General features: G+C 42.5%; 1 protein-coding gene across 1 annotated transcript in view; it reads right to left on the reverse strand.

Annotated features, from left to right (window-relative positions):
- Positions 1 to 1991: 1991 nt before the first annotated feature.
- Positions 1992 to 14211, reverse strand: part of AstC (Allatostatin C) — a 53974-nt gene continuing 41754 nt past the window's right edge. Inside the window, exons 3-4 of the mRNA XM_065234276.1 lie at positions 2960 to 3093; positions 1992 to 2753 (exon numbers count right to left, since the gene is read on the reverse strand). Of these exons, the coding sequence (XP_065090348.1) occupies positions 2642 to 2753; positions 2960 to 3093 (246 nt within the window). The 3' untranslated portion in view covers positions 1992 to 2641. The remainder of the gene's footprint in view (positions 2754 to 2959; positions 3094 to 14211) is intronic.

Consider the following 14211-nt stretch of genomic DNA (forward strand, 5'->3'; position numbering starts at 1 on the left):
CAATATGAATTTTGTGGAGAGCGAATGCACAAGCGCCATAAATTTGCAAGCCAAACCTTGCTAGAAAAATGTCTTCCGAGGCAAATTTATCAGATATGATGGCAACTGCATTAGCATGGTCCGATCCGAAGCTATCGTATCTAAAATACCACAATGAAGGCTCGAAAGTAGCATTTGGTAGTAAGGATGTGAAATACATGGAGGAAGTGGCACAATATTACATGGATAGCAGTGTAGAAGATGAAGGGGAAATGAATGGCGAGCAAGATTGCGACGACATGGAATGCGACAGCACGAGTTTTTGTGATTCTGATATTTACAGTGACGAAGAAGACAAGGAATGAATACCGTTTTATTAGAGGCCTGGATGGGCCTACATAAGTTTTTTTTTTAATTTTACACGTATCACAATACCTAAATTGATTTTTTCCAACTTGTGCGGTAGACAAATGCTGAACAGTTTAGATTATACGATACTTTATCGGTCTACCCAGATTATTCGGAGGACTAGGATATGGTCATTTGATCCCAAACTATAAATTCCACATTAAATACGCTTTCATCTCGTGATTCTAAACAAACAACAGTTCTATAATAATATTTATAATGTGGCTACTTTATCAATCAATCCAGATTATCCGGAGAACCAGAATATGGCCACTTTACCCCAAAATATAGTTTCCATGTTAAATTCACTTTGATCTCATGATTCTGGACAAACAAAGAAAAAATCACAAGGTTCTAGGACATTTTTATTATGTGGCCACTTTATCGGTCGTTCCGGATCCTTCTTTAGGCCAGTACAGTTTCCCTGAGGGCATATATGGTGTCTTTACACCATATATACTTAGTGCTATCAATTTCCAGTAATATACGTTAAGTAAAGTGTAAAATTATGTCGATAGATAGTGGCACTTCCTATGAACCAGGACCAACGGCTTTAATTCCCTCCGAAGGAAGGCGTGATCAGAAATGTTATGACTGGGATTAAATCCAGGCCTGCTGCGATAAGAGGTTATCACGCTTACCACTACACCACCGGCGCCGACACTATACATCATCTAAAGGGCTTCGTTTTCTGAGTACAACGATATGTTTATCGATCCCGTTTACTTCCATCGCGGTTTTTAAATCAAGATTGAAAGCAATCACTAAAAGTAATCACACTTATTTAAAATAAATTATGTAATTTTGGATTTTGGTTCCATTTGAAACACAGATTACGAATTTGAAATAACCTCAATACCCATAAAAACCCAATTGTTTAAAAATATGTGGATCATTTCTCTGCGATGTAAATAGTTGCTTATAGATAAGAAGAGTAGCAAAATTTGTGGCTTCTGAATGTTTGATTTCTATTTAACAGTTCACATTGGCTCTCAGTTGACAAGCATATTAAATGAGTCTGCTGTACCCATATTGAAAAACACCTAATAATCATGAAACAATCCACGTTAAATGATTACAGCGATTCTATGTGGTGGAGACATCTCCCACCGTTGTCAACAACACTTTCACATTTCGTTCGAACACAATGAGTATAATTGATTGTCACTAGCGTATTTAGAAGAGCTGGCAAACGGAGATTGATGATTTTGAGCATTTTAGAAACTTCAAATGGACGCGACTTTTATCAGTCTAAGAGTAATCAAAAGCAAGTTTTCCACTCCATGAACCATCCCCTTCCTGAATGTAGGAACGTTAGAGATAATTTTACATCAAAGGTGACATTTGATTTATTTTCACGATATGGTGCTATGACTTACATTGCAACCAAGGAACGTAGTTCTTGTAGGTATTTGTCTGTCCCACAACGACATACGATGCCAATATCTAATTAAGAGATTAAAGAAAATACATGATTAATAGCTTCGGCTGGACCAGGAACTCGTAGCTACTGTTCATTATTTTCATGTTTTATTATGCTGCTTTCATTTCGGAAGGTAGGGACTGTTTTCGGATTTGTAATGTTCCAGCAAACCAAGCAGCCGTTTCGGATTCAGTACTTTAATTGCTAACAAAATAGTTTATTTATCTGATTTACATCCTCTCGATAAGAATTCTACAATTTTTCGAACATAACAGTGACAGTAGCGATTCAAACTGCTCCTTTATATGACATTAGTTAATTGTATCATCTCACAGTATATTTCCAATAATTTACAAACAATTCCGTACGAAGTAAAATAACCTTTCCAGATTTTCGCTAGCCTCTTCCTGTGTAACCTTTTACTTCATCAAAGAGAAACGGCAATTTAGATTCCGGGTAGCACTCACTAGCATTAGATATATGATTAATGTTGCCTTAAGTTGTTAGTCATATGTTTATACAGAACGAAAATGAAACGATGATGCTCCACTCACTTCACTGCACGCTTCCCGGTATGTCTGGAGAAGATCATATTGAAGGTGTTGTTGGTCGCAGAGTTGCCTATATCCCTAGGTGTTGGTTAGTTGACTTTGTGCAATAGTATGCTACTACCTGTTTCTTACAGCTATGGGGGCCAGCTATACATGATGCCATGAACATCCATCCCAGCGGTACTCGAGAGTAGTTAGGGTGTATTACAAACAGTTACAACGGATGATGAGAAAACGCAGGAGCATTCCAAAACAAAAGATGGGGGGCCGCAGAATTCGCTTACTTCTTGAAGCAAGAGATTGGGTTGAAGTAGCACTGACGATACCGGATCTGGCGTTTCATTTCCGGTGCACGGTACAGCTGGTCCCAGCCGCCTGCTCCACCGATGGCGCTGTGGGTGTTGAAAAATAGAGTTTGTTGAGCTTTCCAGTCGGTTTATTATGCATCAAAATTGGTCAAAGGGTTTCATGTTTCAATACTCCCACTCTACATGGTTATTGATGGGAAATTATAGACTATTTGAAAAATATTTATCGAAATCTGATCAACAACAACAACGGAAATTCGTCAGAATCGACTGTTTTCTAAAATACTCACTTGCTCTGGGCATATTGTGCCAGCAGTTGCAGCTGTAACCGGTCCAGTCCGTAGTCATCCAGTGAGTTCGAACCATACGGGTTGTAGTTGGAGTACAGTTTCCGCAGCTCGTTTAGGTTTATCTCGGGGGCATCCTGAAAGTTAAAAACACAGGTGAATCAAACTTTTCGACTGGATTCGTGCATAAATAGGATAACAAAATGATCCACGATAGTGGATATGTTTATAGTTCCCAACCGGCTAGCGCTAATTAGTTGACTAACCTGGTTTGTTTAAAATATGACATCCCAAGTAGATAAATAACAGGTATGAGTTGCTATAAATGACTCAAGAGCATCATAGCAGCAACGTGCGGAAGTAGAGGAAGGATTGAGCTCATACATTTTTTTTAATTTAGTTCAGATCGAAGACAGAGCGAATTGTTCGTGGAATTCCCTTTGGTTTTCTTGGTGCGTGTTAAATTACCGTAGATTTATAGAAGACTGAAGGCCCGTGTTGGCATATGAAGCAGCTTACACGAGCGGAAAAGTTATCGTTAGACACAGATCAGTGTCCTCCGTGTTTAATTATCAAGTTTAATTTGACTAGGAATGGGGTTTGCAGAAGTTCGCTGTGTGGAAAATTACATATGTAGAAACCACACGGAAAATTCTATTCACTGAAATGGATACTCTACTTTGTGTGAAGGGTAACAACGCACCGTTATAAATTGCCCCTTCATGTACCAAACAGCAAAATAGAACTATTAAGTGTTAACTGTAGGGAAGCAAGCAGCGAGTTAGCTTCTGATCTGAACGGCTTCTGGAGGAAGAGATGTACGCCACTGAAAGCGCCAAGTAAGCAAGCAGCTGACGGGTTGCTAAACCTTGTCCTTCAAAAGGATTTCAGAAGTAGAAATTCCTGAATTAATCCACCTATGATGAGATCTGACCATTCACCCTGCCCTTTAGTTTAGTGAGGGTTAGGGCACGTTCTGCCAGGTTGGTCGAGGCAGATTTAATTTTTTTTCCTTTATTAGAGAGATTTTTAGCCTAAGGCTAGTTCATCTCTTTTAAAAATTACAAAAAAGAATTGGTACCTCAAAAGCAGGATCCCAATCTTGGCAAGTGGGCATTTAGCTTAATTATATAAAATATTGTAAAAACACTACCAAAAGGGCCAACGAATTCAAAAGCACAAACAGAAAACACTCAAATGTTGTAAAAAAGATTCGCCTCCTTCAGGAAGGCGATGAGGGCGTCTGCTGCCGGGGACTCGTCGCCAAGCAGACTTCGTATGCTGGTTCCCTCCAGACCGAAGGCAATGCGAAGGTCCTCGAGCTCCACACAGTTGATGAGGATGTGTTCTACGGAGGCTGGCACTCCGCAGGTTTCGCAGGTTCTCCGGAACGGTGTTCCTCCGAAATTATGGGAGGCCCTGCTATGCCCGGTGCGCAGCCTGGACACCACTTGCTGCTCCTGAGGCTCGGTCGATCCTTCCAGGGATCGGTGGTCGCCTTGATTTTTCGTAGCTGGTGAGTTCGATTGTTCCTCCACTCGTTGTCCCACGCTCTCCGAACCGTCCGCTTGATCCATTTCTTGATGTCCTGGAACGGAACATTGTCAGAGAACCTGGGTTCGATGGGGCCTGAGCCGGCGAGGTGGTCGGCGATCACGTTCCCCTGGATGCCACAGTGCCCGGGTACCCACATGTATACGGTGTTGGGCGGCGCATGCGTTACCGTCCCTTGTATCCACGGATGCTTTGGTGCTTCATCGGTTAGGGCCATTATTGCGCTTTGTGAGTCGGTAACGATGAGGATCGGCCGATTGGCCGGAAGGGAAACACCGAGCACTGGGCCGGAAGTGAATTGCTGACGACCAAACTATCGCCTGAAACCCCCATTCCCACTCCGCTGCTGGAGAGCGAGCCATCGGTGTACCTGATTTCGTGATCTTGATAGTGCGCCCCGAGAGTTTCGACGACTGTCCGGCGCAAAGCCAGTGAGTTGTCTCCTGCCCTGAAGCGGTCCTTGATTCGGCTGTCGATTCTGATCTGATGTGATTGCCAACTTTTGTCTCCGTGCCAGTGGACCCTGGCCACTGGAGGGAGATCTACGTCGGCGACCGTGCGGAGGAGTCGGTTCGCCTCGTCGAGGAGAAAGATCCTGCTGTTTTCCGACGTTTTAGCGAGGAAGGCAGCGGCTTTGGTAGCGGTAGCTGCGGTGTAGACGAGCCGAAAAGGCAGAATACCGGCTTCAACGCACGCGGCGTCGGCCGGGGTGGAGGGCAGGAGACCGGAGACTGTTCTTACGTATCCGTTGTAGACCGGTTCCAAGATTTGGACGGCTTTCTCAGCGGCAAGGCACGTTAGTTCTACGCCGTACAATAGGCGACTGTCGATGATGGCTCGGGCTACTCGGAAGCGGATTTCACGGTTGTTGGATCGGTGGGGGCGGGAGATGGTCTTCATCAGGTTGGATCGACTACGACAGTCCTTCTTCACCTGTTGGAAGTGCGGCTCGAGGGATAGGTTCCGATCGAGGAGCACTCCCAGGACCCTTATTGTGTTTTTGGTCGGTATCGCTTGCTGTTTGATCATGATGGGCTGTCCGTTGTTCCGATGCCGGGTGGTGCATATATGGCAGCGCACGCTCTTGCCGGCGGAAAGCTGGAACCCAACGGAGTCAGCCCATCTGACCACCGAGGAGACTGCCGCTTGCGCTCTTAATTTCGTCCTCTGCATGGTGGGGCCCACCGTTACAATGAGGACGTCATCCGCGTAGACGAAAATATATATGTTCTTGGGTAGCTTGTCGAAGACCCCGTTCATGGCCACCAGGAAGAGGGTGACCGTGATCACCGAACCCTGTGGTACTCCGGTTTCTTCGCTGAACCTTCTGGATTGGACGTTTCCGACCGACACCCGAAAAGATCGGTCGGTCAGAAAGTTTCGGACGAAGTGTAGGATGCGTCCTTTTAGTCCCCATTCGGCTAACTTCTTCATTACTGCTGGTGTCCACGTTCTGTTTAATGCTTTGGAGATGTCCAGCGAGACGATCTCCGTATGATGGCCTTGGTCCTGTGCCTCCTTCAGGACTTCTCCAAGAGTGGCGAAGTAGGTGGAGGTACCGTACCCTTGCCTGAAGGCGTGCTGTCGATGGTCAAGCAGTCCCTTAGACTCCAGGTATTGCTTGAGCCTTCTGTTGACCATCCGCTCCAAGACTTTGGCCATGCAGCAGGTCAGCGCGATGGGGCGGAATCCTGTGACGTCCTTGGTCCCTATATTTGTTTTGGGGATCGGAATCACGAGACTTTCCCTCCATTTGTCCGGGTATTCTTCGTTGGTCCATAGCTGGTTGTAAAGTTCGAGCAATTGTGTTTTCCCTTCGAGCGGTAGATGCTTCAGCAGTGGGTTTCCGATTTCATCCGGTCCGGCCGAGTTTCCGTTGATCCGGCTAAGAGCGAACGAGAATTCTTCCCAGGAGAATGGTTGGTTGATCGGTAGGTCGTCGTTGTCTGTGGGAATTCTGAAAGTGGGCACCGAGGACAGCGAAGGACCGGCTCGTCGTTGGAAACTTTCGCTGTACTCCGCGATTCCTGATAGTTTGGCGAAGTATTTTCCCAGTTCATCTGCTACGCCGTTTGGTTTGGTGATGGTAACGGTGTCGGCTGGCACTTGCAGCGGCGATGATCGCCGCTTGCCGCTGAGGGCATTGATGCGGCTCCACAGTTCTGCTGACGATTGTTCGGCGTTGATGCTTTCCAGGAAATCCGACCAGCTATTTTGCTTCGCCGTCCGGATTTCCTGTCGGTATTTGTTGTGCTGCTGGCGGTAGTTTGCGAGGATTTCCTCTCTCGCAGGGTCGTTCGTAGAGGTTCGCTTGAGTTTACGGAGTGCCTTCCGCCTGGCTTTTACAGCACTTTTCGTGTCTTCATTCCACCATCGGAGTGCCTTCCGCCCGGGAATACTGCCTGTTCTTGGGATGTTGGTGCTGGCTGCTTTGTGGATGACTCCCGTGATACTTGGGATGTCCGTAGGTTCTTCAGTCTGCGCGAGAGTTCGGTAAGAGAGCTGATAGCCCTTCCAGTCGGCTTCTCCATACCGCCACCGTGGTCTTCTGGTGTTCTCCGGTGCCATTGCGGTGGATAACCGGATCTGTACCGGATAGTGGTCGCTGCCGTGCAGATCCGGGTTGATGCCCCATAGCATTTTGCCCGCTAAGGAGCGGCTAACTGCGGACACGTCGATGGCGGTGGTGTGCCGTCCGTTAAAGAACGTCGGGCCCCCGTCATTTAGGATGACTAAATCTTCCTCCTCAAAAATATCGCAGATGGTGACCCCTCGTGGGTCAGCTCTTGGACAACCCCAGGCCGGGTGATGGCCGTTCAGGTCCCCAATGAACATTTTGGGTTCTGGTAACTGCCGAAGTATTCTGCGAATCTCGGTTCCTAGATTGGGTAGTCTTCCGCAGGGCAGATAGGCGCAGGCGATGTAGATACTAGTTGGGTCTTGGATCCGAATGCCGACAGTAGGGAGGTCAGTATCGAGATCAACCATTTGATGGGGGACATTTTTACGGACTCCTATGGCCATAGATCTCCGAAGGTTAGATCCTTGTTTAACGGACCATAAGTAATCGCTGCCAAGTGTCTTATTCATCCGGTTCACCGTGACGTTGTTGACCTCTTGCAGGGCAATCACCAGGGGGGACGCACCGCTGCAGAGGAGTTCCAACTCCGCCAAGTGGAGAAAGTAGCCGCTGATATTCCATTGGAGCATAAGATTCACCGGAACCGGTAGGGCGGGGGTAGGAAACCCCCGCTCCGATCCTCTGGTTGAAGGTCGTTCGATTGAGTGGTGATGGCTCATTGCGTAGTAACTGGAATTTGGGGGTGTTCCAGTCGGACTTGCTGCGGCAGAACTTTGTGCCGAATGAGACGGATCCCCACCAGGGGCAGGTGGAGTCGTTCCACCCACCCGGGGCAGGGGCGTCCCAAGGGTGGTGAAGAAATCTATCGTTGTATTTGAGCTTGGAACTATGTTCGAGGGTGAGCTACTGGTTTGGGACTTGAATCCCTCTTTGTCCTTCGGGGAATGGGAACAACTGCCCTTATCCGTCCCGATATTATGCTGTGCCTTGAATCCCGCGTTGTCCGAAGGGGAATGGGGGCCGAGGCCGCCCTTGTCCGTCCCTCTTCCAGGTTCGCCGCAGCGCCGGGGGGTTGTCGCCGGTTCCGGTGTGGGGAAGGCAGATTTAATGTGTGAGTAAGTGATGACACTAGACATTGTTTTGTGCAATTCACTTTAAAATATGCGTTTCATATTTCATCACATGTAGTTCCAAAGAGCCTGAACGAAATGTGACGCTTGCGATGATCACTTGAAGATACGATATGACGGAATAATCATACTTATTGTATAAACACAAGTAAATTCTTCCAGAAATTAAATAAGATAATATATTGAAAAATGTGTTATGTTTAAGTCAAGTTAATGTTGCAATGAAATACTTTAAATCATGTTATATTTAAATGTTCCCTTATTTCACATCCGTTGAACCATTCTGAATGGCCATCCCGTTGTGTTTATATCACAACTATGCTAATAATGAAAATAATATCAAAACATGTTCAACCTTGTTTAAATGATCAAATCTGTGAAGATTTAGTTTCAAAGTAGCGGAAAAGCAATTGAATTGAATTGCATAAATTAATACCGAAAAGTTCAGCTGTTCAGATTTTGGTAAAAATTACCGAAGTCGGCGATAATTTCTAAGTGTGTAGTAAGTAAGTAGTCAGAAAAAGGTTGGCCACATCCGGACATGTTCTCGGTACCCCCAAAGAACAGTTTGTTCATGAGCCAACACCCTCATGCGACACATCAAACTACATCAGAATTGAAAAATAAGATCATTGGTGGCCATATTAACTACTCAGTACCAAATTGGCCGCATTTGGTTGGATTCTTCTTGAACAAACACCCTCATGCGACACATCAAATTACATGAGAATTCAAAAATATAACCATATTTGTCCATATTAAGTACTGAAGACCACGTTGGCCAGATTCAGACATGAAGAAATGAAACTTGGACCTACATCCTCATGTGACACATTAACCCAAGTAACACTTGCAACATCTTGCATGAAAAATAAAAAAATCCAGTTGTAAATAAGTTATATATTAATTGCTTCTAAAACATTCTGTTTTAGACGCGTTGTTTTGTTGTTTGTGAAGTATTCAACCTTTCTGACAAGCACTTATTATCTTGAAGTTATAATTCGATATTGCATGTCTCAATTACCAGTTTATAACACATTTATAACTGATTGTATTTAGTGCAAACTGGTTAGCCTTATGTACAACATGTTTTCATATGTTATTATTAGAAACATGAATACATCTGAGATATAACTTATTAATAACATGTTATTAATAAGTTACATTTCAGTTATACTCATGTTTCCAAAAATGACATTTGGAAACATGTCGTATATAAGGCTAGCAAGTTTTCATCAAAAACAATCAGTTATAAAAGTGTTATAAATAGGCAATTGAGAGTTGCCATACCTAATTATAACTTCAATATACGATACAAGTAATGTTCTTGTTTTTCGTGTTCTAAACATGTTTTGATAACAATTATGAAATTTCTCAATGCATTCTACAAACTGCACTACAATATGGCTGACCAATGAAGCAATGTATAGAATGAAAAAAAAAACATTTAATTTGTGCTTTCAACATCACATGTACGTTTTGTAAAAGAGAAAAGTAAAATAATTAAAAAAGAAAGTTGATATTCTATTTGTTTTTGTTTTTTTGCAAAGTTGGGGAATTTTATCCAGGATTTTTTTTTTGCAATTCAACTTATTATATTAAGCTTTTTCTAAGAGCCAATGAGTTTTTTAGAAGTAGAATGTATAAATAGATTCACCATAAATTTGCAACCGCATAAATGTATGCAGTACGGAATCTCAGTTTAGGCACTTTATTCGCACGATAAAATTCATCAGAAGAATAAGTTGTGTAAATTGATGATGATCTCAAATTCCATTCGTAGGAAGGATGAAATTAATTTACAACATGTCCAATACAGTAGGTTGCGTTATAGTTATAAATAAGTTGCGCAAGTCAAGCATATGTTATGTATAGATCCCACCTATTGCGCTTTTTTCGGTATAAATAAGTTGTATATAAGTGACTAGACGTAAATGTTTACCGCTAATATTGTCATAAATAAGTTATGTAAACCTGTTTATGACAAATTGTGTTGCTTAGGAAACTACATGAGAATTCAAAAATAAGAAAATTGGTAGCCATATTAAGTACTGAGGACCACGCTGGCCAGACATGTTCCGGGTGCTCCCGGGGTGTTTCATTAATTTCCTGAAATTTTCCTGAGGCCAATGGAACTTCTATGGAGTTCTCAAATATTCTCTTCAGAACTACTCTGAAGTTCTCCTCAGAACTACTCTATAACTCTCATCAGAACTACTCTGAAGCTCTCCTCAGAATTACTTTGAACTTCTCCTCAAAACTTCACTGAAGTTCTCCTGAGAACTACTCAGAAGTTCTCCTCAGAACTAAGTTCTCGTCAGAACTACTCTTAAGTTCTCCTAAAACTATTCTAGATCTTCGATGAAGTTTTCAACGTTTTCCTGAAATGTACGAAGTTGTCTGAATATTCTCTTGAAGATCTTTCAGCTTTCCCGATATTCGGGACTTCCCTAAAGATATCGTTACTCCCCAAAGTTCTTTAAATTTCTCAATAAATTAGAGTTCTCTGGACTTCCCTAAAATTCATGGAACTTTCCTTAAGCTCTCTTTCCTAATATTCATAATTCATTCTTCTGCGAAGCCCTGATAAAAAATACTATAGACGAATGATAACCCCAATTTCAAAACTATTCCACAAATGGTTTGTATCATACGTGTTCCGGGTTCGTTAAGCAAAATAACCATTACAATTTTATTAAGGAGTTCTCGATATTTCCCCACGGTTCATGGTACTTCTTGAAAGTGCTCCCATTTTTTTTTTTAAGTTAATGCAAATTCAGAAACGATTACTGAACTTTGTAGAATTCCAAAGCCTCTTCGACATGTTTGCAAGATTGATCAATTATTCCGAAGACCTTCTACTGATCAACTATTCAATCAGATAATCCCTCACATATTTCTTCACTATGTCAGCTGAATCAGAGATTATTAAAATAATCGTATGACTTCATGACAATTAGCTACTTTCAAGATCTCCAACTGATTGAAAGTGCAAGAAGCGACTCTACTTATCAACAAAACCATACGAACATCATGATAAAGTATACAATTTCCGATAAACGTGCACTTTTCAAAGATATCACACAGCTCCATGATTAATAGTATGTAAAAAGCTAATACAAGCGGTGCTGTACAACATGCAGCGGAAGAGGAAAAATAAATAGATTTTGCGCGCATGCATTGTGGGTAGGAATGCGGTAAAGCGACAGCGGTACAGCAGTTAGTGCAATTTTAGTACATTGCGCGTTTGCCGCTGTACCACTATGTCGCTATGCCGCTGTCATTGTTTTCAGCCCTTAAAAGTGAAAGAAGAGCTGCAAAATGGAGCACATGCGATACAACAATGGAGTGATGCTCGTTAAAAAGATACCCGGAGACACTGTCCATTTTCCGCATTGGTGTTACGGTTTTATAAGACGCAACTAGGAACTCAAGATCATCAGACAAAGATGACATGCAGGTTTAAAAACCTGTCTAAAATACTGAATTGCCAAGACAGGAACAATGTTAAAACACTTAGATATATATCATAACAATTAAGGCTGGTAAGTTACTGTAGTAACTGGAGCACCTAGGTTAAAATGAAATGTAATTTATTTTGAATTTGGAACAAATAAACAGTTAAAAAAAATCAGCAAAGATAATGGACTTGACGTAGATTGTAGATCACATCAGAAATAACATTAGGGACTAGTAGTGTCTAGCAATGATGTAGAGAAGGACAACGAGTTCACAAATAGGCTCGAAAGTTGGACAGAAGGGTGAAGAAACAATGCTGGGATTAGGACGGACCATCAGGGCACCCGATTGAAGCAATTTGAATGGGAAGAGTGAAATTGTCAACTCCCTGTTGTTAACTTCTCGTGGAAAAAGGGTGGGTTTTTCTCCACACTCATTGGGGTATCCTTCTGTCGGATTGCTCGATTTTGTGACCAATTGTCTGATCATGTGGCTGGAAGGAGATTTTCTATCATCCCATAGAGGCGTATAGGTGAATTTACCTATCGATCCACCAAAACCGTTTTTGGCTCTTCATACAGTGACATGTTGAGGACAATCAGTGGTTATTAAGCTTGATCAAATCAAACAGTGAGGAGCGCCTAGTGCTATCGGGATTAGTTTCCGTGCTACAATTAGTAGTAGACAGATCTAACCAGTCGGTTAAGGCACAGCTACAAAGCAACACCATGCTGGAGGCAGCTGGGTTTGATTCTCGGTCCGGTCTAGGATTTTTTCGGGATGTAAAATTTGTCGACTTCCCTGGGCATAGAGCATGATTGTACTTGCCACACAAATACACTAATGCAAAAGTGGTACAGGCATCTAAAGCTCTCAATTAATAACTGTAGAAATGTAGCTTGTACACTAAGTTGAGATCACGCAACAAGCAATAAGCTTGAAATACGAAGAAGAAGAAGAAAAAGAAGAAGAAGTATCAAAGAGATTCCTTTTTTTTTGTTATTTGCTATATATTTTTTTTATTCTCCTTAAATACTTTGGGAATTCGCTAGTATCCTCCTAAGAGCAAAATTTCTGAAAGGGTTCTGCCAAATTTCAAAGAAGATTTATCGCCTCAATTCCTCGTGTAATTCATCGGAATTCTTCATCTCTTGTTAGCAATCTATGGAATTTCGATTCGGGTTCTTTAAATTCTTATTTGAAGTTATTTGGATTTCCTGTCTATTTGAGATTGACTTTTGGAATACTCAAGAATTTCATTTGATTTTCATCAGAATCCCACTTGAGGTTCTTAGTTAGTCCTCTTGGAATTACCTATAATTCCTCTTTGGTTCTCCAAACTAACTCTGGTGACTCACCGAACGTCTTTTGAGATTGAATGATTGGTATGCACAGTTGTACACACCAGCTGCTCATTTGTTAGTAGCTTTTCACTCAGTTGTTGAAATTTGTTTTTCTTCAAAGTAATTGATAGATTAGGAACAAAGTTTACTTTCGATATGCAAAGAGTAGGTAAAGCTAAACATTACTTCAAAAAGAACTATGTTTCGTCAACTGTGTGCAAAGTTTTTAGCAAATGAGATGCCAATATTGTTGTCGATAGTGATATTCGGCAATCCCTCTTGCAATCATCTCACCAGTTCGGATTTAGTCGTGAAGCTGTTTCTCTAATTGATTCGATTGATTGCTCGTACTCAAGTGGTTGATATTGAAGGTAATCTTTCCGCTCCCATTAGTATATTATCAGGTGTACTCCAAGGGTCAGTGCTGGGTCTCCTTTTATTTTCAGTGTTCATTAATGACCTTCCATCTGTGCTACAAGTCTGCACGATTTTCATGTTAGTGATGATGGTCAGTTGTCCTACCTCTGTATTGATGCATCTTTAGGAGAAATGACTCGTCTAATCAATAATGATTACTACGTATGTAGATACCAAATCTTACTATAAATAATAAATAATCTAATTTGTTTGCAAACTTCAAATCTCGGTATAATTTTACAAAATGAGACTGGGATTCCCACGTAAAATTCCAATGCCGAAGGATTTTAAGCTGAATAAAGACATTTGAGGTCCAGTTCACGTTTCGCTTTCAACGTTAGCAGTTTCGCTAGTGCCATGCTATGTGTAAGGATTTTTGCGTGCACTGCGTGCTGGCGTTCCGCCTCTCAGACGAAAAGTGCTTGTCGAATGTAGTCGTCGTCGTGCTTGTGCGTTGAGGTTGTGTTTAAGAAATACAATCGAAGTGTGCCGTGGCCGCTACTAGACGCGTTTGTTTTCCGTCGCTGGAGTTGTCGGTTCTGATTTCGGAGTTAGTCACGAGTTGATCCGATCGGCGATGAGCTGGTGCTGCGTCTTACAGACTGTACTGGTGAACTGAAGCCATTGTGCCGTGTGTGATTGGTGATGGAAAGTGGACGCAGTCCTTTTTCTCTCTGTTGAGATCCTTCTAGTTGGAGCAGATAGAGCATGTTTCGTAGTTGATGGGGGTTTACGCTGCTGTGTGAGGAACGAAAGGCGAAAGTGCTGTTT

Source organism: Ochlerotatus camptorhynchus, unplaced genomic scaffold (genome assembly GCF_037179485.1).
Source record: "Ochlerotatus camptorhynchus isolate MF236.1 unplaced genomic scaffold, CSIRO-AGI_Acam_v1.1 ptg000432l, whole genome shotgun sequence".
In the NCBI taxonomy this organism is placed as follows: Eukaryota; Metazoa; Arthropoda; class Insecta; order Diptera; family Culicidae; genus Ochlerotatus; species Ochlerotatus camptorhynchus.